At 45.6% G+C, this 24,418-nt stretch overlaps 3 protein-coding genes across 4 annotated transcripts in view; 2 read left to right on the top strand and 1 right to left on the bottom strand.

The window, feature by feature from the left end:
* Nucleotides 1-16: 16 nt before the first annotated feature.
* On the top strand, nt 17-15,998 carry slc15a2 (solute carrier family 15 member 2). Its single transcript, XM_056580291.1, has 22 exons — nt 17-976; nt 1,377-1,464; nt 2,130-2,271; nt 2,749-2,841; nt 3,422-3,521; nt 4,032-4,122; nt 4,307-4,384; nt 6,194-6,276; nt 6,751-6,834; nt 7,279-7,368; nt 7,486-7,530; nt 7,783-7,818; nt 8,279-8,367; nt 8,787-8,868; nt 9,476-9,607; nt 9,944-10,114; nt 10,281-10,327; nt 10,531-10,638; nt 10,722-10,821; nt 11,448-11,591; nt 13,107-13,211; nt 13,570-15,998. The coding sequence occupies exons 1-22, from the start codon at nt 968-970 to the stop codon at nt 13,747-13,749; spliced, it is 2,097 nt and encodes a 698-aa protein (XP_056436266.1). The 5' UTR covers nt 17-967; the 3' UTR covers nt 13,750-15,998.
* On the bottom strand, nt 15,025-23,857 carry hspbap1 (hspb associated protein 1). 2 transcript variants are annotated; one of them, XM_056580295.1, is made up of 8 exons: nt 23,631-23,853; nt 23,125-23,328; nt 22,463-22,647; nt 21,461-21,597; nt 19,873-20,044; nt 18,055-18,138; nt 17,247-17,357; nt 15,025-16,339 (listed from the first exon to the last, which is right to left on the bottom strand). In XM_056580295.1, exons 2-8 carry the CDS (start codon nt 23,318-23,320, stop codon nt 15,866-15,868), a joined length of 1,359 nt encoding a protein of 452 aa, XP_056436270.1. In that variant the 5' UTR covers nt 23,321-23,328; nt 23,631-23,853; the 3' UTR covers nt 15,025-15,865. The 2 variants fall into 2 exon arrangements, with proteins under 2 accessions (XP_056436270.1, XP_056436268.1); XM_056580293.1 differs by having other exon boundaries at nt 23,125-23,857.
* Nucleotides 23,844-24,418, top strand: part of slc49a4 (solute carrier family 49 member 4) — a 40,048-nt gene continuing 39,473 nt past the window's right edge. The window contains exon 1 of the mRNA XM_056580292.1: nt 23,844-24,279. Coding sequence (XP_056436267.1) covers nt 23,985-24,279 — 295 coding nt within the window. The 5' untranslated portion in view covers nt 23,844-23,984. The remainder of the gene's footprint in view (nt 24,280-24,418) is intronic.

Raw genomic sequence — 24,418 nt, 5'->3', positions numbered from 1 at the left:
ACGAAACAAAAGCGTGAATTGACGAACACTTAACCCACAGATAGGCCTCTGCTATATTCGACAGCAACACAACCCTTCAAAGTGGTGACATTGGTTCTTCATAAGGCTGCTGAGGGGTCAGCATTTAGGGTCAGCATTGAGGGGCCAGCCTTGAGGGGCCACACCAGTAAAGCCCAGTTCAGACCAAAGATTGAATCTTTCGTCTGAACTGGGCTTAGCAAACCTTGAGGTGTTTTAAATGTGAAGTGAAATTCACGGCTGGAATTGTACATTATCATCGCATACTAGGAGGAGTGGACCGAATTGAACTGAACCGTTTTGCTCCTATCATTTAAACACCCTATAGGCCTAATTAAATACGGTTATGGTCGGAAAATATATTTTCATAATAAGGTGGAACATATCAGTACATTATTTAACAATAAAATCACACATTTCTATAATAGGCTAATTATGGATTTATTTATAGGCTATTTCTTAATTGCTTCCTTTATTTATTTAATTAAAAGGACAACATTTGAGCTCATTGGTCCTCAATACAAGCATTATTTTCCCTCAACGGACATGTGTGCAATTAACCTTTAAACGTCTGATATGTAAACAATTACAAAAAAACCTTGAGCTGTCCTCGCTGCCATGGCCAGCTATTTCACTCTTGAAGCCTTTTGTTCAAACAAAAGCCCCATTGTGCATCCAAGTTGCTCCCGTTCATCGGACATTTCTATGGCAATTCACACTCTTCTTGCAAACGCTGGACCGCAATCACTGAAACAGGCTACACAGACACGACCGAGATGGAAGCCATTTATGAGGAAGCCGAGGAAGTTTCGGTGGAATATTAACGAGGAGCGTTTACATAAGAACCACCTCTGCGTCAAGCTGCCTTCAGAGATCAGCGAGGGACGGTCTTGGAAGTCCATCAAACAATTTGCTGTGCAACTGCAAAACTTTTTTTGGAAACGCCATCATGGGGAAGGTAACTGAATCCTTTAACTTTCAAGTGTTCATCAAAATGAATGTGACTTTTTTTCGCCCTAACCAAAGTTGACTCGGAGTTTTACGCGTAGAATCAGCAGAAACTTGCAGTTCAGGCTTTGTTTACGAAGATGCAGAACACTTTAATGTAGTTGGGGGAAAAGACAGCGCATTCCATCTATTAACTCCATCCATCTATTAACTGCATTTTTAATTGTGCATTCACCAGCAATTTTATGCAGGAAAATTCCAATTCACTATGGCCGTTATCTTTGCAAATTTGCAATTTGATTGAATAGTAGGCCTCCATGCTTAGACGTTTACATCGAGTGACCTTTTATATAGTTTGACCACCCCGCTCCCTCTTGTTTATGTCCTTCTCCCTTTTTCTCGTCTTTTAGAAATTGTGTGGAACGAATTACCCACTCAGCATCGCGTTCATAGTCGTGAATGAGTTCTGTGAACGATTCTCCTACTATGGCATGAGAGGTACGCACGCACGCACGCACACACACGCACACACACACGCACATACGAACACACGCACACACAAACACACACACACACACACACACACACACACACACACACACACACACACACACACACACACACACACACACACACACACACACACACACACACACACACACACACATTCTATTTGTACCACAGATATGCTAGTGAAGTAATTGGTTTATCATTAATCTTAATTTCAATAGTTTTGGGAAAACAATGGTCATCAGACAGCTGGTCACTACCAACGCCTACCTTGACCTGTCCGTCAACTTCCTCCTTCATTAAAAATAACCCTCTCCACACACGTACACAAAAAACGTACACGCACACACAGTGTGTGTCTAAGAGGAAGCGAAAAAAAATGACATTCAATTTACTGGTAATAACACTACATGTTACTACTATGTTATCAAAATGATTTTGATAAATTAGTCCAAAGTATCGGGATTAGGGACATGTTGTCTATAGGGATACTATAGACGACATGGTATACATACTCATCGATGCACTTCTGATGGCTACTCATAGTTGCTTTATTGCGTTGTACGTTTGCAATTGGATAGGCAGTTCATATTTGTATGTCTGCCTTTTTGAATGACCGCCTGTGCGTCCTTCCTGTCCGTGTGTGTACACAGCGGTTCTGACACTCTATTTTGTCAATTACCTGCACTGGGACAGGGACCTGTCCACCGCCATCTACCATGCCTTCACCAGCCTCTGCTACTTCACGCCTGTACTGGGGGCCCTCATAGCAGACTCCTGGCTGGGTAAATTCAAGTGAGTTCCGAGCTTCCTCTCCCTGCCTTCATAATTTCTGTGTACTTATACATGACTTGAGCTCAGACATCTTTAGTTCGGACTTCATTCAGTACTATCCGTATTCTGTATAGGCGGTGTTATTGGTACCCACACTTGCCGCTGCAGGTCCCTGTGGATGTTTTTACGGGTTGGCTTAGCTCAGGAGGTATAGCAGTTGTCTTGTAACCGAAAAGGTTGCTAGTTCGATCCCAAGCTCCTCATAGCTGAGTGTTGATGTGTCCCTGAGCAAGACACTTAACCCTAACTGCTCCTGACGAGCTGGCTGTCGCCTTGCATGGTTGATTCTGCCGTCGGTGTGTCAATGTTTGTATTTACCGATGTAAGTCGCTTTGGATAAAAGCGTCTGCTAAATGCCCTGATTGTAATTGTAATGTTTTCTCTATCCATCGATGCTGGTTGACCCCCTGACCCTACTCCCCTCTTCCCCCTCCCCAGGACCATCATCTACCTGTCCATCGTGTACGTCATCGGCCATGTGGTCAAGTCTGTCGGGGCGATTCCCACCGTGGGGGACACCTCGATGCACATGTAAGCACAATTTATTACCCAAGTTCCCATTCATCTCGACTTGGGGAAGCAAAAAGAACAGAGACAGAGAGGGTTTGACAAAGCTACTCATGTATAAAGGAAAATGGGTGTTGTAGTAGCAAGGTGATGTATCGTTCAAATTTATGTTCTATTGATATCTTTTGCGTTTTTGCCTCATTAGTTGTAAGATATATTTCGATCACGTTTCTCATTTATTTTAATGTAAAAAGTATTTTGGTGGTGCTACATATGTTGGTCTAATTGGTTCAAAAACAACAATTTGTCAAAATTTCCCAAATCATTTGAAATTATGTTTAATGGATTGCAAAAATGCTTGTGGTCACTCATTAATAACTAGTATTAACCTAGTGATTGTGTGTGTGTGTGTGTGTGTGTGTGTGTGTGTGTGTGTGTGTGTGTGTGTGTGTGTGTGTGTGTGTGTGTGTGTGTGTGTGTGTGTGTGTGTGTGTGTGTGTGTGTGTGTTTGTGGGTGTGTGTGTGTGTGTGTGTGTGTGTGTGTGTGTGTGTGTGAGTGTGTTTGCTTGCGCTGTGTATATGTGTGTGGTTGTGTGTGTGTCAGTGCGCTGTCCATGGTGGGCCTGATCCTCATAGCGTTCGGGACGGGGGGCATCAAGCCCTGCGTGGCAGCGTTTGGGGGGGACCAATTTGAGCCGGAGCAGGTGGGTAACCATAGCAACGGCTGTTCTGCTGCACTCCCATCGTAAACAATATAAATCATTTGTAAAAATAAATTTGAGCTCACCTGTATTTTCATAAAATGACAAGGCGTGTGTCTTTAGAAGGATCATTTCGATTAAGCATGTAACACAGGCTGATCAGTGTAATTGTGAGAGTGCCGGCATGCAAACTTGCCATATTAAATCGCTATATGGACCTCTAGACTATAAATGTTACCTTTGGCTCGATAGACGATTTAGTTAGTTAGTTAAAAGTCTAATTAGGGACAGGACTCAGTTATTTTAATGAGTTTACCGTATAATGGCTGTTTGAATTGGACTTCAGTAAATATAAATCAGCATGCAAAGTATATATCTTTCACACAATACTCCCTGGGGGACATGGCCCAGACCCTTCTGAATGGGGCAAATTTCTCTATCCACGCAATGTACTCACCTGTCTCACCCCTAAGCAGTCTGAATGCCTAAGAGTGTTCAACATCCACTCCACAGGTGGTCGAGACGAGGAAATTCTTCTCCATCTTCTACATGGCGATCAATGCTGGGAGCGTCCTGTCCATGATCGTGACCCCTATTCTCAGAGGTCAGCTCTGGGGCTGACACCAGACCTCACTGTTCCTACTGTTACCAACAAACCCAAACTCACGTCCATGCATACCACTGTTCCTCAGTATAACGGTTTGCTATCCAGTGATTTAGCATCGGGCTGTTCCTCTGAAGCGATACATAAGCTAGCTACTGCGCGCTCACGGCTCTTTCCCTCGAAGGTGATGTCAAATGTTTCGGGGATGACTGCTACGCGCTTGCCTTCGGCGTTCCTGCAGTGTTGATGGTCGCGGCTTTGGGTGAGTGTTCGCTTTCCTCTGTCCTGTTAGGCCATAGCCGTGGATCACAATAATCCTCATGATAATATCACAATACAACCTTTGTCACTCAATACTAGTTCACGTTAAAAGGCTAATTAGTTAGCGTTTGTATTGTCCCTGCAGTTAAGAAACTCAATCCTACAGTCAGTCAGCCTAAACCTCTTCCCAGTCCTGTCTTGGTCGACCCCCCTGACTTCTTTATTGTGTAAATTCCTTGAGTTGCCTTGCCTACTCTAGGCACAACCACATCCCCCCTCTTCCTTATCCACAGTGTTTTGCTAATCAACCTCTCCAGGCCGCTATGACTGATCCGCACCGTTCACACGATGGCCGCTCCCAAGTACCTTTGGCTTTCTTTCTTCCTTTATTTGGCAGAAATAATGCTAAACAAGGATTTTAAAAACCATAAAGCTAATCTCAAAGCGAAACCAAATCAGTTTTGGCTAGCAGGTTGAATGTGTGACATGTAGGGTCTCTTTGTATAAGTTATGTGTCACCCATTGCTTATGTTCCCTAAACGTGGCCCTTTGCAGATGTTAACAACATTTTACGGCAACCAGATGTTTATGTTTTTTACGGCAACTATGCCACGACTTCTCCTGAACATAACACACACAGTACTGCAGTGTTTCTGCGAAACTAGAACCTCTCAATTACCCTTTTTATGATCACACTTTCATATAAAGATTTTCACATTATAGCTGTCAGTAAGTGTCAATGTCCAAGAACAGACTCTAGAGCTGCCAGTTGATGACCCTGACGTCCTTCTCTCCACGTAAAGGCATTTCAAATCATTCAACGTAATGTAGATTCGTTGCGACTTATCTCGGATCCAGCAGTCCTACTATCTTTTAGCAGGACTTCCTGGGGGGAGATGGGCAAAGAGTCTGGGCTGGAAACTAACGGCAAGGGGCAGGGTAACGCATTGTTCCCTGTTTTTTTTCAGAGGTTTTCTACCGTAGAAAGTAATCTGCACGAATGGACGAAGCATACAGAAGGGTATTTTAGAATGTTGATTTGAAATCTTTCCAGACACTTTTTTCTACAGCTGGAAGCATTTGTGTTTGCCAGGGACGTGCTTATAGATTTCCGCCTCCCGCCACATGAATGATCTAAACAAAAATGAAGAGAGAGAAAGAGAAACCCCAAATTGATGAGTATGAGTATCAGTTTGTCCGTAGTGAATATCCTACAGTCAGCCTAGCTCCGCCGGTGTGTGTGTGTACTTGTGTGTGTGCGTTTGTAGAGACTGTTGGAGGGCGGTTCAGGCTGTTTGGTCTAGCTCATCATCCTGTTGACCAAAAGCCGGTCCACGCTTGTCATGGGCAGAGAGCCGGCAGGTCTCCGTTCTGCTGACTGTGCCGGAATCCCGGAGCGCCGCTGATCCTAATGGGATTCACGGCTCACTGAGTCATCCACGCCGCATCAAAACACACCGGGGGCGCTTGAGCAAGTGGGTCAGTGGGCGGGGCACTTGTTGCGGAGATGGGATGCCTGTTCTGGGTCCCCTGGCGTGCCGGCAGAATCAATGGCCTCCTGTTGGTGACCCCCTCCTGTTGGTAGCAAGCCATTCGTAACCCCTAGTAACCTGAAGAAACGCATATGAGTGTGGTTCTTCTTGATAACAGACCCAGTCCTTGCTCATCCCGATGTTGTTTCTGTACACCACTGAACAGAATTGAACCCTGAGCAGGCTACACACAGAGCGAAGCCATTAGAAATGCAAAGGGCTATTGTTGCTCTCCACGGTCCATATTGAAGAGTCTCATCTGTGCTTTGTTTGTTTAGTGGTGTTCATCTCTGGCAGCGGCATGTACAAGAAAGTTCCTCCAGAGGGAAATATATTAATGGATGTCTGCAAGTGCATCGGGGTGAGTTATCTATCATCCCATTAATCGTAGGGACATGGGAGTGAATGTATTCCAGATGTAAAAGGTCTGTGAAAAGCAGGCTGAAAATCATAGAAATGATGCAATGCAATCTGTTAATGTTATACAATATGTTTGGTTATTTTACATTTGAGGTATTTTAGAACTATATCATAAGAATCTGTGTACTTGAATGAGAAGCACTCGTATGTGAGGTGTACTAAACCTTTTGGAGATGTGAAGGAGAGATAACAGATGAATTGTATTAAGGTTTGGGTGGGGGGGTCTAAACTTGTTCTACCGATTACTGATTCCAGTTGTAGTAATACAGAGGGTGGTTTGAAGGACAATACCGGTCTGGGTGATAAATTTGGCTTAACTATTTCCATGTGCCGATTCCCCCCCCCCCCCCCCCTTCTCTGGACACATTCAACAAATGAATATTCTTCCTTTCTTTTCTCTCTTTTTTTTTTGCAGTTTGCTATCAAAAATCGCTTCAGAAGCTCCAAGCATGATGTCAAGAGGAAACACTGGCTGGACTGGGCTGAGGAGAAGTACTCAGTATGTTGAGACACCTTTGCACCTGAAGGAAATAACATATCTCTAGACTGAAGGGCTTCTGTGCACCCCCTGAGACCCAGTTCAAAGCTTAGTACATCGCTATGTTTGGATTTAGCAGCTTCCTACATGCCGTTTGTGTTGAAAATGTGGAGGCAAACACCAGAGAATTACTAGTAGAAACTACTAGTCTCCTAAGTGTGTCTAAGAAGGAAGACACTAAAACAATACACCCTATACAACCATGGAACTTTTTCAAAGTACCTTGAGCTTGAAACTTGATCGGCAACAACTCAAAAAGGACACAATACGTTTGTGGGATTATAGCTGTGAGATTGTTGAAACGATTTGGACGGACTTGAAGCGGTTTTATGGGTGGGTGGCAGTGTGACGATGTAGACTTCTTTAACCTGTGAACGTGGACGTTGCTTCTGCTTGTCCCAACAGAAGCGACTGATTCAGGAGATCAAGATGGTGCTCAGGGTTCTGACGCTCTACCTCCCCCTGCCCATGTTCTGGGCCCTGTTTGATCAGCAGGTACTCAAAGTGTCCCTCCTCCTAAGACTGGCCTAAAGCTGTCCTTACTCAACCATAAACCAGCTAGAAGCGAATGGGCCTTTAACAAGATCATCTGTCCTTTACTTTATGTGCCAGGGATCCCGCTGGACTCTACAGGCCACCAGGATGAACATGGCGATGGTAAGGGTTTATTTGAGTGCTATCAGGGTTTAGAAACGATGATCATGACAATAACTTTATGGAGAGTGATAATCATCGAGATCGACATTTGGCCCATCCCTTTGTTAGGATGAATTGTAAATTCCTTGTAGTCAAATTTTATAGCGATTTGGCCCCTGATAAGCGTAATGTGTCCTCATCTCTGTGGAGTTAATCCAGTTCATGTTGAATTGTGGCTCCTATTTACTTTTAACATGGCTGTTACCCCAACAGGGTGAAGGTTTCACTTTAAAGCCTGACCAAATGCAGGTATGGCTCTGGCAGCTCTCCGCCTCTCTCCACATGCACTCACACAGGCACACACACACACACACACACACACACACACACACACACACACACACACACACACACACACACACACACACACACACACACACACACACACACACACACACACACACACTCCCAGCCAACCACACACAGCCACCCACACCCACACACAAACACAGACAGACGCACACTCACAGAAACACACACACACACACACACACACACACACACACACACACACACACACACACACACACACACACACACACACACACACACACACACACACACACACACACACAGATATTGTTTGCTACCCTCCCTTAGTCCTTGCTCAACTATAACCCTTGATGCTTTTATGACGGTTCTATGACTTTAATGCGGTACCTTAATGACTTATTGACAGGTATGTTTTCCTCGTTCTCTTTTCCTGTAGATGCTGAACGCTCTGTTGATTCTGATCTTTGTGCCTATCTTTGACTTCATAATATACCCGCTGGTCGGCCTGTGCAGGGTCAACATCACGTGAGTTTATTGTTGGTCTTCAGCCGTTAAGTGGTTAATATGAGGCAAGTTGGCTTTGGCCTCAGAGGCCACACATTAACCATCGAGTCAGGTTTTAACAGTGGAAGCATACATAGAGCCGTGTGATTGTGTGTGTGTGTGTGTGTGTGTGTGTGTGTGTGTGTGTGTGTGTGTGTTTGTGTGTGTATGTGTGTGTGTGTATGTGTTTTTGGTTGTTCTGTCTATTGCCCATTTCTTACATTTCTTACTTTCCGAACATTTAAGACAATGTTGTTAAGACAGATGAATACAATAAATGTTGTGAATTGAACAACACCCATTACTTCCTCCTATCTTCTCTCCATTGTGTGCAAATTATCAGAATTCTGTATATAATTGTCTAGTATGTAAACATTCTCCCTCTCTCTCTCTCTCTCCAGGCCCCTCAGGAAGATGGCCTGTGGGATGATCTTTGCGGCGATTGCCTTTGGTCTCGCTGCTTTTGTAGAGATCAATGTGGTGGTTCGTATGCAAAGCTGGACATTCTTAGCCATAGGCTAAGTGTTAAACATCAGGATTGGGCAGGTTTCAAATATTCAATATTTAAAATATTTGAGTAGTTCTATATCTAGCCCCAGCCATGACTTCTGTCGGCTGTCTCTGACCGAGATCAGAGACTTCAGTCAGAGATGATGGTTTTGATGATGGGTTGTTGTCTGTCTATGACCTAAATCGCTTGCATGCCCTTCATCGGCATAATCTGGACAGGTAGCTGGTGTGCTTGCTCTCTGCCACCAATTATAAACAAGCAAACACACACACACACACACACACACACACACACACACACACACACACACACACACACACACACACACACACACACACACACACACACACACACACACACACACACACACACAAAAGCGTTTGTGTGTGTGTGTGTGTGTGTGTGTGTGTGTGTGTGTGTGTGTGTGTGTGTGTGTGTTAACCTACTTACTTGCTAACTTACTAACTTACAAAAACTAAAGTGAGGATGCACACTCACAAAAACACACACACACACAAACACGCAAACGCTTACTCCCCTGTGTCGTCTCTCTCTGCCACCCTCTGTCTGTTCTTCTAGAAATCAGTGGTGGAGCCTGCGGGACCAGGAGACAGTCTTGTTCAGGTCTATAACCTGATGGAGGGGGATCTCTCTCTTTCTCTACCTGTCACTGGCTCTGACCCGCTTAAAATGCCGATCAGTTCATTTCAGGTAAGCGGCCCAGGCTTGATTGTTTTAAAATGACTTTTTGTGCACTGTTTGTGTTTCTGTTTTTCTTGCATTCGTCCGTCCTTATGTTCTGTGAGTGTGTGACCTAACAGACACACACTCCTTCAACAAATCCTCATGAAACTCATCAGCCGTCATGGTTTAAATGCCGTGGAGGTGTTCTTACCCACATACTGCACTCGGCTGTTAGCTCTTGATAAAAACACGCATTTATATCATATTTTTTCCATTGACATCTGAGGAGAATTAAAGCTTTGTAATGCCGGAGGTCCTCTCGTTGGTACGTTTCTAATCCCAGACCGGCTTTGTGTTCGTTAGGACCCCCAGGAGTACAAAACGCTTCACCTGGGAGAGCACAGCACCAACCTGACCATACGCGTCCATTCCCCCGGATCGGTCCACGAAATCACGCAGTCGTACACGGAGCAGCGAGCCTACAGTCTCATCCTGTACCCGGTAGCATCGGGAAACGGAATGGAGCATGACCTTGTGAGTGTGAACTGAGAGTCCAGCCCATTGAGCTGGATGTTAATGGGTGTCGAGCCTTCAGGAATGAATCAATAATCTCAGAATCATTACCTCATGGGCCGTGTCCTTGTGTCTGTCACCTCGCTCGCTTCTGCTCACTTCCGTGTCGCTGTATTTTTCGTTTCAGGTGGAGGACAATATTGAGAAAGATCCCGGCGGGAATGCCTTTTTGAGGTATTTTATTTATACCTTTATGTATATCTATATATATATGTATTATATTTATCTGAAATGTATATGTACATAATGTTGTGTACACCTACATTATGCACATACATAACAAGTTTGATGGCAGAGCTTTGATTCTCACAACAGCGATGATGATGATGTTGACAAAGTGATCAAAAGATGAAGAAACCACCAAACTTGTGTTACAGGTTCATCAGCACGCTTCCTGAAAACAGCAGCGTGTATCTTACGGATGTTCCCATCAATGTCCAGGCTAACTACATCATGTCTCCAATCCAGAACTTAACAAGGAATCGGTTGGTTTTCCCCGACAGAATATGACTAAATGGTGGCAGATGTTTCTTTATTTGTCTCACCTTCATCAACTCTTCCCTGGTAGGTACTCAAATGTCAAGTGCGAGGCGCCAACAGGGGCTTTCTCCAATCTGGACCTGGGTCTTCTAGACTTTGGTGCCTCATACACCTTCATACTCAAGAAGGTATGTGTTTTGTATGACTATACTCCCCAGCTTTACAGCACGATAACATGTGGAGCATCCCATAATACTTGCGGTGCAGTGTGTGGAATTGAGTTGCGGTCTGCGGAACAGATTTTGAGGAACTGGAATATGTAATTCAAGAGTACGTTTTCATTAGGGTTTAATCATTTGAAAATATGAATTGCGTTTTGTCATACCTTAGAATGAGCCCCCTATTTACATAGGGAGGAGGTCCTCTTCTTTTGAGGCTGCCATGTGTACAGAAGCCCAGTGGAAACAAATAGCTCTAGCGATGAAGGTTTTTCATCTTTGATCAAAATCTCTATCTTACTTGTTAGGTATGAAGATCTTTAGTTTTACAGACTTAATAACCAAGTACAATTTAAAGATCTATCAAGGCCCTCTCATCACTTGTGACTTGGCTACTCAATGCTGTCACACTCGTTTTGGAAGTATCTATTGGCACCTTACAGGCCACCGTAGCATCTCATATCTCGTTGGAAAGGAATGGGATGGGGGGATTGGGGGTAATCAGTTAGTTATCAATCTGCAACCTCACTGCTAGATGCCGCTAAATCCTACGCACTGCGCCTTTAACTCATTGTCTCCCGAATGTCATTCGCTAGGAAGGTGAAAGCATCGTGGCAGCCAGGTTTGAGGACGTGATGGCCAACAATGTTAACATCGCCTGGCAGATTCCCCAGTACGTCCTCATCACCGTCGGGGAAGTCATGTTCTCCGTCACCGGCCTGGAGTTCTCCTACTCACAGGTTGGACCCCCCGCATACGTCACGTCAACACCACTTGTATTTGCTTCGATATTTCTTGTGTGTATTAAGGAGTTAAGGGCAAACCGAACCCCGAAACGACCTATTGTAGCTGGAAAATCGAAACAGCAAGTCTTAAAAGTGTAGGATAAGATGTGAAAATGGACTCAAATTGCCCTCTGTATGTTCATTGTCTTTGGTTCTAGTCGTTTTTGGGTTGCCAGGTAACATCAATCCAACCTTCTGGCAACCTCAGATCTGCAGGGAGCGGCGACAGCGAAGGCGGGAACTGCACTATAGCTCCGTCCCTGAATGAAAAACCAGAAGAGGGCCAGGAGGCTTTCCGTACACAGCTCTAAGGGGGCGTTTGGTCTCCTTTAACTCATCCTGTCGGGGAGTTAAATGGGAGCACCAGGGAGGGAGGGACAGGGTTCCCTCCGACTTGGCACAATCCCGGAGGCTTGTCTCCTTAAGGCCCTGACACACCAACACACACAGGGTTCTTTTCCACCGATTGCACATGTTGAATCGGCCAAATCGGTCCGACTGCCTTTTCTGCTGACGATTGGCAGTCTGAATGGTGTGGCAGGGCCAATAGAGGCACGGTTCACAGGACAATCAACCCCTCTTTTTGAAGTGTGGACGGAATGGCGTAAACAAAAATATTTTCCCTAAGTTGTGTTTGTACGGAGTGGTCAGCTCTGCTAGACCATGCCAGCTCACGTCCACGCCACAATGATGCCATTGGGGTCAGGAGAAGCTGACTCCACAGCTGAATTAGCTTTCATGAATCCACCACACACCTCAACCTGCACCTCAACCCGGCTTATCTGGATCTTTCTACTTCTACCGCAATGACAATGCCGTTCTCTTACGGCATTGTTGAACTGTCCCCTTTAAGTCAGTGGATCTCAAAATTATTAGTTTTGTTACCCTGTAAACATGTCACCTTGCGAGGCAGCTGTATTCGTGAGAGCTCGATCTTGTGAGAATCCATCTTACCAGGCTTTCAGTTATGCGCTTGTGGTTGACCCACAGTGGTTCGGACCAATCAGCTTCCTAAGAGGAACCACGTGATCTACGTGATAGCTGGTGATGGACAGGAGCTTCATCCAATCACCTGCCGAGTGTTCTTTGAAAGTGCCTGCCCTTTTCCAAACACTTTCAATGGACGACTTCCAGATGGTTCTGTGCAACAAACCATTGTGTGTGTCAGGTTAATCAACATATGCCGTCAGGTTATTAACAATTTTCAATTGAATGTACAAACCAACATATGCCGTAAGGTTATTAACAATTTCCAAGCGAATGCACAAACGTGTGTGTTATTATATGGTGTTTTAGTACATACAATTGTTTTAGATATCTATATCTATATATAATTCAGCATCTTCTCCCATGGCCTCAGATGCTTATCGGACAACCCCCAAGTGTGGTCCAGACCCCCAGGTCGGGAACCACTGCTTTAAGTGGTGTAACTCCCAGGTGTAACTCTCTCTCTCTCTCCCCTCGCCCCAGGCTCCGGCCAACATGAAGTCAGTGTTGCAGGCCGGCTGGCTGCTCACCGTCGCCTTCGGCAACGTCATCGTGCTGATCGTGGCGGAGGGGGGGGGCCTGGAACAGGTGAGACAGCCTATGGGAACAGTTGCACACAACACACACCTCACGTTGGACTAAACGTGTCCTGAACGTACATTGCACAGGCAACGTCGGGTGTGTTTAGACATGGAATTTGACGTCATTTTGTGACATTCCGTGAGAGAAATTAGGTTAAAAGTTAACCTTGAGTGGTGGATGGTTGGAGTACGTGTAAAACACTGACAGATAAAGGCCTGCCAGAACAGCCACCTTGATTGCGCTCAGTAAAACCCAAACGACCGCCTATTGTTGTTGGGTGAACTCTTACCCATAGAGCCACAGTAGAGAGAGAGAGCTGTGTCAATACTACTGATCCGTAGTGGTCTTCCTCTGCTGTTTGCAGTGGGCGGAGTTTGTGTTGTTTGCGTGTTTGCTGGTGGCGGTGTGCATCATCTTCTCCATCATGGCCTACTTCTACACCTACGTGGACCCGAGTCAGCTGGACAAACTGTACCAGCAGGATGCTGCGAAGGGAGAGAGCGAGGACGAGCTGAAGATGACCGAGAAGATGACCAAACTATAAACTCGGACCACCACCTTCCCACCTTCGGCCCTGTTCGGATTGGTCCGCCGGTGCCCCTACGTAGCTCACTATTTGGGCGAGTCGCCATTTTGTAATGCTGTCCGAAATATGATTGGACGAATCTGGATCCCTTTATAGTGCACCACTTAATAATGCCGTTATTGCAACCTCCGAGAAGTTTAGACCTGCAGGTGTGCACTCATTTCAGCACTATCTCCCATGATGCATAGCTGTTTTTATAGTCATCAGATTCATCCAAAAGAGATGTCACATACATGATATGTAAATTAGCTGTCACAGGGCGACATCGCACACGGTTCAGCGACTAATACACGTCACACTAATAGACTTCAGGTACGCATTTAGTGTCAGACGTTCATACTTCTTCCCTAATTATTGCACAGGGATTAGAAATTGAGGGCAGAAGGTGAGTACTGCCAATGTCTTAATCAACTCCCTAGTCTCTGCTTTGCCTTAAAGTGTGCCTGGGAAAGGCAATTATAGTACTCTGCAATCCCAGTTTCCAGGGATGATTTATTTTGGTTTTTGTAATTAATTATATTGTCGACTTATGTACTTTATTTGTGACGTTTACATGTTAAGATGGGATGAATATTTTTTTGTTTCTTGTTTATTGTATGACCAGTGATGAATCGTCCATGCAAATCTGCGATTCTATTTTTACATTTTAACATGTTTATTTTTATTTTTAATGACAAGAATAATATTATTTTGGGTTTGTTGCGCAAGAAATTATACTTTAAAATGTTGCACAAAACATAGATTTTAGCTTTCTAAAATCTCTTTGAATGGCTTTTTATAATAATAATAATAATAATGGATTGAATTTATAAAGCGCTTTTCTAGACACTCAAAGACGCTTTACAGTGAAGGGGGGAACCTCACTAACCACCACCAGTGTGTAGCACCCACTTGGGTGATGCACGGCAGCCAATCTGCGGCAGAACATTCACCACACACTAGCTTGTGGTGGAGAGTGAGGGAATTAATGAGTCAGCCAATTATACAGGAGGATGGGATCTTTTATGACCTCAGTGAGTCCGGACCTCAGTTTTACGTCTCCTCCGATGGACTTTAACCTTGTTTCCTATTGTCTACTTTGGTATTAATCATCTTAATTAGAGAACTATTCACATACTAAAGGATTGCCTTTGACTGAACACATATTTTGCCTACATTATGGATAAATGAGACCTTGCTGCTTTCCAGTATTTGATGTTAAATCATTTTTATAAGGCTTGGACACCATTCTGTAGAATGTCTTTTTTATTTTTTTTTAAGAAAACAAATGTATAAAATGTATGCAATAATTAACATAAATTTTCCAATTAACGCTGCGTCAATTCAAAGTTCCTGGAGAACCCTGACAAATGTTCGGCAATTAAAAAGTACAGGTTCCTGTCAGCTGTTAGCATTGGACAAGCATCGACCAATCACAACACCATTATAATCTGCTGTTGCTGTTGGAAAGCAATGCTCTGATTACTATATGAGGAGTGAGTAAATGAATTTCCCACTAACAATGTTAAGTTAACAACTTTTGACTTCTTTAAATGAAAAAACAACATTGTAGATTTTTTTTTTCTTCCTGATTTAGGATTGTGTAAACAAGGTTTACCGAATTAGGTTGTGTAAACAAGGCATGTGTCAAAACCCGGGAACTTGCTGATATTTATTCCCACATTTACTTGATCGGCTTATGAATTGCTCAATTAATCCTCAGTAATTTCCTCCAACTGTTTGTATTTCTGTGACTCATCAGAAGTTTGGACTAACTGCTTACTCGGGGGGGGAAGCATTTCACTCCTTAATCACAGCCAAAGTGGCCTTTAAGGGGATGTTTTAAACCATGGGATTCTGATCCTGCCAAACAGGGGACTGGGGTCAAAATCTTAACCTATCAAGCGAAAGCTTAGCACCACGTTGGTGTCCAGACACATACCCCTCTAGCCTAAGCAGGAGTCATTTGCACCAAAGCCTCTTTAATAAACAAACAAGAAGCGTGAAGACTGGTTTGATGCTCCTTTGAACACAATCTTCTCCCCTCCACACAACACAAATAAGTCCCATGTGTCATTTACCGTGGATCGAAACCTCAACGATGTGCGGGTGTGACCCCGGGACGTCTCCCGCTCCGCTTCTCCAACAACAGCTCTGTGACGCGGCTGATGACATCAGGATGCACCAGGCAGTCCAATAGGTCGTTGGTGGTGATTGGCAGCGCATCCCCCGCCCCCTGTACCCGACCCTGCTCAGCGGCGGGCCCCCCGAACCCGTCGGCTCCGGCAGGGTGGTCTGCCGAGGACCCCGACAGTTTGGCCTGCTTGGTTGGTGTTTCGGCGGGGCAGGTCGCGTCGTAGCCGGGGGCGTCTTCGTGAGAGGTGCAGGGCACCAGGACCAGGTGTGGCCCAAAGGCAGCGGTGATGAGCGTAGGTTCCACGGCCGGGTCAGCGGGCAGCCCGGCAGAGTCTCGTTTCAGGGCTTTCGTTTGGGTCGGCGGTTGTTGCGCGCACGCCTGCACCGCCAGGTTCAGGCACTGCATGTTCTCCTCGTGAGTGGCCACTCCGTCCTGCAAAGGAAGAGGGACAATAAAAAGTGGTGAGCGGTGGAATTCGATTGTGCTTCAGCCGGTCTGGCATTACTTTAGTTTGAGACGACGCACTTAGAGAGATCCATGCGAATCTACAGACTACATCAGTGTCTTGACAGCGTGTCGTTAGTCGAATGACAAGCCAAGTATTGATTCAGATTGTAATCCTTTATTTATTAGCGCTGGATTAGCGTCAATCTCCCAGGATTTTGGCCGGCCGAGTTTAAACTTTCAGTGAACTCGGGTATCTTCTCTCCCTCTGGATCCCATTCCTATCAGAGGTCCCTAAGCTCTTCCTGAACAGCAAATCACTGCCTGCACGTTAAGAAGGACTGAGACACCATCTGTGCTGCGGTGGACGGCAGAGCAGAGCCTCCCTGACATCGACAGAGAGGGGGGGGGGGGGGAGTGTGTGAAGGGTGGATGCTACTGCCACTCATCCTGCTCTCGGTTGCACTAAGGAGCCTCAAAAGGGTTTTTGCTTATCGTCTTTCAAACAAACATTAAAGTAGAGCTTCATGTGAAATTGCTATGCAAGCAGCAGCCGACAGGCACCAGAAAGACGTGTATATGACAGCCTTTTAAGCCTGAGGCCGTAATTACATAACTCTTGTGTGAAGACGGTGTTCCGAGGAGAAACAAGCTTAATCGCAAGCATGTTATCAGCGGAGATACGAATATGTATAATTCTTCATTCGCAACTTGATCCATTTGGCTAGACATCTCAAAAGTGATTGTGTGCGTTTCAACGCACAACCCCAGGCCGCTTGGCTCCTGCCGACGCCGCGGATTGGATTTTGTGTGTGGAGTCTAGCCGAAGACGAAGACGAAGTCATGTAAACAACACTCCCTCTCCCTCTCTCTCTCCCCGTCTGGATGCCTCTACCTCGGTGGGGTTGAGCCACGTGTCGCCGTTGTCTTGGCTGGGCGCTGCTTTCAGCGCGCACACCACCGCCTTGGTCACGGCCTCGCCGACCCTCGCCTCGTCGTCCACTTCCTGTCACGGGAAAGAGGGTCAACAAAGGCCGGTCAGTCTGGGTGGGGAGGGGACAGACGGACGGACGGACGGACACAGGTTGGAGAGCATGGCGTGGCGCACAGAGAGAATGGAGCATGGGTGTGATGTTAAAGAGGGATGGAGATAGTAGGGGGGCTGGGGGCTGCGTGCAGAGATTCCAGCACATCAGTGACCTTGCAGGGAGGGACGGCCCAGCTGAATAAACCGTTCCCTGGCTGAGGCTGGGCTTCTTCTGCTTCAGGCACTCTAATGCACACACGCACGTACCAACACACACACACACACACACACACACACAAATTCTGAAGGAATACTCACATACACACACTCATCCCCAATAATAGTGGATGTGCCCATGCGCACACACGGTGTATCTGCACGCACACACACACACAGACACACACGCACACACACAACATAATGACGGTGTGAATCCTTCACTACAGGACGTGTTCATTGGGGAGGCGCCGTCGGATGGCAGCACTTAGCGCTGTGAGCATCAGCCATCCGTTAGCCCGGGCGCTCTTTCAAAGCAAATTGGCTCCCCTCAAAATGATCATTTTTTCGCCTGAAGAGCCCCTTTCATTTTGAGGTAAAGTATCAGACATCAGTCGTCTATTCATAGAAAGCAGTAAGTGTGTGTTGCGTGGATAAGGCGGGGGGGTTGTTAGCTTACCAGCTCTATCCAGGTGTTGACGCTAACAGTGACTGTATCCAAGGACTCCACATAGTGCCACCAGTGTCTGGGGACGTACAGCACCTGTTGGGGACCGTTCAAGAGATTTAACTTTGTCCTTAGAATTGCTATTGTTCAGCAATTACAGATGACGCAATCATGCGGACAATCCACTAGGTGGCAGTACATCACCTTTTCCAGCCTAGCACCCAGTTCCCTCTTGTGTGACTCCCATCTCTTTTCGAATGAGACGGCTTCATTGATTCATCGACACACAATGGCATGAAAGGAGCACAGCTCTGTGCTTTGTTTGATTTTGCTGAAATATTTTAAGCTTTCCAATAGTGTCATCGCTGTGCACTCAGTATCTCATTTGTGTTGGCAGCTGACATATTGCCAAGTGCCTTGGCGTTGATAGGGCCCATTTGGACTGATTAAGGCTTATTAAAATCATAGCTGAGAAATGGTGGGTATTGGGTAATGTGAACAATTTGACAAAAAGACAAAAGCAAAAAATTAACTAACTTCACAATAAATGAACTGACTGATAATTCAAAATGAAAAACATAAAAACTTAAAAGATACCATGTGACTGCGGAGGAGGGTTGCGGTGATAAGAGAGAGTGTGGTGCAACGGGGGACTTCTGAGGTAGCCAATGACAACAGCGATGATAAGGATGGAGAGCTAACTTCTATGTCGATGCAATGTTTTCATTTTTGGAAAAAGGCGTCTTGCTGAAATCTCAGCAGCACTGTGTCAGAAATGGTGAGCAAGAAGGGCTGGTGTGAGGGAGGGGATTGGACAGAGATACCCAGGTTGAGGGTTATAGGATAATGGTACGCCCTGGCCCTGACTCCCCTCGCTGCTTTCCTTCTTACCAGACAGCTACTGGAGGATAAAGTGAGGTAACGGTGACCGAATGATAGTCGAGCACCAGGCTGAGATTGTACTCATAAACAAATTGACGTACAAGGCAACCAGATGAGGATACGGTTCTGTGTTAGACGCAATGCATACCGATCAGGCCCGTTCAGCTTATATCTGCCAGGGTGTTTCAGAACATAGTTATAGTTTTAATGAGCATTCCTCAGCCCATTTAAAAAAGCGAAGCACAAAAAAGACCATAAAGACCAATATTATTTCTGCTTAACATCACGAGGACATCGCCTGATGAGCAAGGAAATACATCGTTATGATTACCTACTCTGTGACAAAAGTCATTTATCACATGCGACAAAGTCTGTGACTGCATATCTGTCGGCACAGTTGACTTAACCGACATTTCACTTCCTCTCACCCTTGGGTTTACAAAGTGAGTCAACACTGTCGCCAAAGCTGCAATACTAAAGAAGCAGAGGCATTGAAAGTCAAAAGTTGCTAGATTTACTCATGCCAGGGTTTCCCCGAATGGAAACAAGGTGGCTCAGAGCAAAGGCTTAGTTGTGGTTCCACGTTGAGGCAACACAAGGGGGTTTACGGACCCGTTACGTCCTTGCGGACTCTCCTTTGCGTCCACCGCGAGGGCCTGACCTGTGCCTCCCAAAAATTGTAACCTTGCGTCAAGGCGACGCAGCAGCGAGTGCTGTGATTGGTCCGCACACTAAAAACCCGACGCAGAACCAAAGCAGGTTCACGACTGCGTCGCAGCGTCTGCACCGTTGTGTTGCGTCGACGTGGAGCCATAACTGAGCCTTTAGAGGGGCATGGCATGGCTTTTAGTGTCTAAACCTGAGCTACGGAGGCTTCCATCTGTGTGATCGACGAGGGGAGGGAGGGAGGAAGGAAGGGAGGGAGGGAGGGCGGGGCCCGGGGCTGACCTGTCCAGGCTGCAGGGTGACCCGGTGGGGCCTGGCCGTCCCGAAGGCCGGGAACTTGGCCGGGTCGGGGCGGACCACGTCCACCCGGCTGAAGACACTGGACTCCTCGTAGGGGATCCGGGTGGGGTACATGCTGGCCGTGTCCTCGGGAGGAAACAGGTGCCAGCGCTTCCTGTATGACGACGCGTGAGAGAGGAGGAGTGAGAGAGGACGACAAGAGAAGCAGAGCCGTCACTCGGTGGGACCCGTATAACAAACGATAAGAGGCTCACAATACAGATGAACTCGATACACCGAATACAATTGGACAAGTTGCTACAATGGGACTGACGGCACGATCAAATTGATAAGGGAGGGCAACTTCCACTCCTCAAATGAGGACATCCCAATCCGTCTCTAAACCCAACATTTTTACTGTGTTCCTCCGTTCCCTGAATTGTTCCATTGTTCTAGACATCTGTGGCGCTTTCAACAGCGTTGACGTGCTCGACTGCTCCAATTCAATCCAAGTTCGTCTGTGTCACGACACCGCGATCACAAAAGCTCTGTGAGCTTTAAGGATTCATCAGCATTCTGTGAAGATTCCTTCTACAGATCAACAGCGACCAAGAACAATCACAGTCATTTCTTTGCCTATTGAAATGACCCCTGAGACCCAATTACCGGGTATAAGATAAGAATTGTGCTTGCTTGAGAAAGTAAAAGGAGAGAGATAAGATACAAATTGATATTTTTTTCCTCTTTCTGTCAGGAGACCTCCATACCACAATAGGGCCTGTGTCTAACGTAATCTAGTCACCTTCTCTCAAGGCGGCCGGCCTCACTGTATTTTTCCTGGCTTTAGACACACACACACACACACACACACACACACACACACACACACACACACACACACACACACACACACACACACACACACACACACACACACACACACACACACACACACACACACACACCTTTCAGCTCAATTTGACAACATGAATTTCTGACCTCTGACATCTCGAGTGTATCTATTCATAAGGATATTGCCTAGAATACCCATTGGTGAAAGGATTTGTCTCGTCAAGGATTGGTTAGCCTACATCTTGAATCAAGCGCACACACACGAGCCAATGCACGAACACACAGACAGATTCCAATCATATCATATCATCAGCCCCTCATCATGACAGCTTAGCAGCTGAGGCCTAACAGCAGAAGGACAGGAATGTTTAGCCCACACTGGGCGCTGGTTAACCTCATCTTCCTTTAGGGCTGCTAGATTATGGAAAAAATCCTAATCACGATAATTTTGTTCAATATTGAAATCACAATATTCAAACGATTATTTTTTTCGTTTGAAATCATGTATGTCTCTCCCAAAAAACTGTAACTGAGAACTTTGAAAGTTCGCCTTAAAAAATACACAAAATGGTCAAATAGAAAATGTTCAAATCTAAAATAATGTACAGATATGTATCCAGCTGTTAAAACATTTAACGAAAAAAAAAAAAAAAAAATACGTTTCAACTCGATTATATTAGTTTTGTGATTGTTTGACGCTAAAATCACGATCAAAATTCGATCAATCGCCCAGCCCAACCTTCCTTGCACCTGCAGCACCAGGTTGAAGCCGTACGAGTCCAGGTGACATGGGGTGTTGGCCCCCTGGGTGCCGATCCACAGGGTGCTGGCTTGCCCGTCGCGCCCCTCAAAGCCAAAGTCGGACCACCTGACATCCTAAGAGAAAAACATACGTGATAAGTGCCGTGTCCGAGGGGACTGGTCGATTGGAGCTGTCATGGGATTGATTTAAATTACAGGTTAGTGGAAAGGACACTGACAAAAGACAACGGCGTCGATCACAGTGAAGCCATGGAGGGGGCGAAAAGGCAAATATCTCAGTAGGAGCGGAGTAAAAAAAGACTAGACCCCCGATCTCTGTGTTGGTGGAACATTAAAGCCTTTGAGATGAATACCGTTGTTGAACAGACCAAGAAATGGCATAGCAAGTATTCCGAGAACCGCTTACAATGGAACAGCAATCCGTGATTAGCATAAGTTTGAACCGTTCAGTGAAAACATCCTCAGAATGTCAAGAACAAAACAATATACGGAAAACCCTTTTGCTCTCTTCGGTGTATGCATTCTGAAGTTAAGAGGTAGACTCTGGATGCATAACCCACCCCCTGTTTCCATGATGGAGCGCTTGTTCCTGTGAGTGTGCTACCCTAATGCATTACTTTGTTAACAACCAAAAAGATTAACTTTGTCTGCCCTACGTCTGTGCATCTGCTCATGTGTCCCGCAAAACATTGTAAATCACCAACGAGCAGCTATTGACTCAGAGGGTGCCCCTCTGAAACACATTACACTGACGCGAGTATAAAGTAACTGCAGGCAGAAAGGTTGGGATGACCCCTAGTTTGTCTGATTCTCAATAACAGCCTCAAGGCAGATCACTTACAGAAAAGGAGTAAACAGACCAATATTTAATAGTATTTTCTTCAACCTCACCCACTTTCCTTTTAAAGGTAACAGGAAATTGGCATAAAATTAACATTAAACCGAAAATGAGCCATCATCAGAACAGAATAGCTTGTACCTGAAACTTCGAAGGCGTCTCCTGGAAGAGGTGAGCAATGTACTTGTAGTCAGCGTACGCCCAGTACTCCGAGAAGGGGTAGGCGGCAAAAGATCCCACAGCCGCCTCACTGTGGCCACTGGTCCATCTGAGAAACTGGGCCAGGTTAGCCTCTACATAGGCACACTGTGTCTCAAACAGAGGCCCTTTGAACCAAGACAATGAGGGGGGAGTAAGAGAGAGAGAGAGAGAGAGAGAGAGAGAAATTATGTATGAATAAAGCAATTCATGTGGTTCGGTTCTATGTAAATATCGTAATCATTTATCAATTACAATTGTTCATGTATTATTTATGCCATTTTTTGGTGTGCATCGTACATGTGATCAGCGCTGACTAAACACTAGTACAGAGTTGGAAGAGAGGTTCAAAGTTAGAACACAATGCCCGCACATCAAATGGTTTATAGGCAGTCCAAATGTTGTCACAGTTGGTTAAGCACAGTAATTGCAATACCAGGACTGCACATTCAATCGTCCCCCATTGTAGCCAATTAAAAATGTCTTCCAAATGTTATTGAAGTCACTAAAGTGTCCTCTGACTAAAAGTGAAGTGTATTGATTTATTCTGGTACATTTGGTATTATTATTTTGATATCGAAATGTTTGTTGTTTTTTTGTCTTACAGTTAGTTTCATCTTTTCGGCCAAGCCTGAATCTGATGTGCTTGTCTCCCAGGGAAACAGCCAATTGGTCGACGCTCCAGTTGCAAACTGGCCAATCAGAAGCCATGTTTAGGAAGACAGCGGGCTGCTGTAAACCATCCTGAATCCTCCGGGCCTCCGTGGGGCTGAACGGCTTAACGTTAGCTGGGGTTGCCATGGCCCTTACTAGTAGGACGGTGTATTAAACGAATAACACTAAGGCTGGATAGAGGTCAATCTATGTAATGACAGTATGATATGTCTCTGTCATCACTCAATGGCCGAAGATGACACGAAATAAGGCACTTCCAACCAGTTCAGACGCTCAAAATAAAGTCAATCAATGATGTTTTAAGTAGTTCCGATTAGCTCCGAAATATAGACCTGTCTTAAAATAGTGTGGTCTCAAATCCTCTTCCCGGATTTGTGGGAGGTAGAGACCCTATATCGATTTATTGAGCGCTACTGTAGAAAGTGTCTCCCCTTACACAAAACGTTGCACGGGATCAACGTAACACCTCGAGGAAGTAAACAAATTCACGTGTACGTCTGCTGGACTTTCTTCCAACGTTGCCTACGGTGAAAGTCCCTCCATTGTGGCTCTGTTGACGCGGAGAAGGACCGTTCATGCCGCTGGAGTGAAAGGTCCAAAATGGCGGTCACAGGAGCACAGTTTTCAGACTGTATACGACTTCCGCTTAGACATGCGCACTAGCGTCACGTCGATGGTAAACCGACAACGGTTGTTATTGTTTCTGGGGGGGGACAAAAAAGTAAATAACGAAGTATTTCCCGTCGTATTATTGATACGGACACTGTCATCGAACTGAGAGTACAACACCATGGGCACCGCATCGAGCGACCAAGCCGAAAGGGAACCTCTTCTGTCCCCGTCAAGCACGGAGACAAATAACCTGCCAGTGTACAGCAGAGTGTATGGGAGAAGATGGCTGGTGTTGACATTTTTTTCCCTTCTGGGATTCTTGCAAGGGATGGTGTGGAACTCATGGGGTCCGATCCAGAACTCAGCCATACGTGCTTTTGGTTTCACCAAGTCCGAAATCGCGGTCCTGGTTCTGTGGGGTCCAGTGGGCTACATCCCCTGGCTGCTATTCATGTGGCTGATGGATAATAAAGGTGAGTTTTCTTTAGTAGGTTCATTACGTTGTCCGACCATGTCCTTGATTTTCATGTCTGATTTGTTTTCAGGGATTATTTAGGGGGTGATTTATAATCATAGTCCGATGTTGACCCAATGTACTCGAAATTATTTTTA

The sequence above is a fragment of the Gadus chalcogrammus genome, chromosome 20 (genome assembly GCF_026213295.1).
Source record: "Gadus chalcogrammus isolate NIFS_2021 chromosome 20, NIFS_Gcha_1.0, whole genome shotgun sequence".
Lineage (NCBI taxonomy): Eukaryota > Metazoa > Chordata > Actinopteri > Gadiformes > Gadidae > Gadus > Gadus chalcogrammus.
The sequence above is the reverse complement of the archived record's forward strand: the minus strand, read 5'-3'. Positions and strand labels throughout refer to the sequence as shown.

What these genes read in the sequence shown, in the direction of transcription:
- slc15a2 (XM_056580291.1), top strand. An exon ending in GTTGATGGTCGCGGCTTTGG is followed by an intron (nt 4,385 to 6,193) that starts GTGAGTGTTCGC and finishes TTGTTTGTTTAG; the next exon opens with TGGTGTTCATCTCTGGCAGC. An exon ending in TTGTAGAGATCAATGTGGTG is followed by an intron (nt 8,869 to 9,475) that starts GTTCGTATGCAA and finishes CTGTTCTTCTAG; the next exon opens with AAATCAGTGGTGGAGCCTGC.
- hspbap1 (XM_056580293.1), bottom strand. Translation starts at nt 23,320, where the DNA reads ATGGCAACCCCAGCTAACGTTAAGCCGTTCAGCCCCACGGAGGCCCGG. An exon ending in CCGAAAAGATGAAACTAACT is followed by an intron (nt 22,648 to 23,124) that starts GTAAGACAAAAA and finishes CTTGGTTCAAAG; the next exon opens with GGCCTCTGTTTGAGACACAG. An exon ending in CGTGGCTCAACCCCACCGAG is followed by an intron (nt 16,340 to 17,246) that starts GTAGAGGCATCC and finishes CTTCCTTTGCAG; the next exon opens with GACGGAGTGGCCACTCACGA.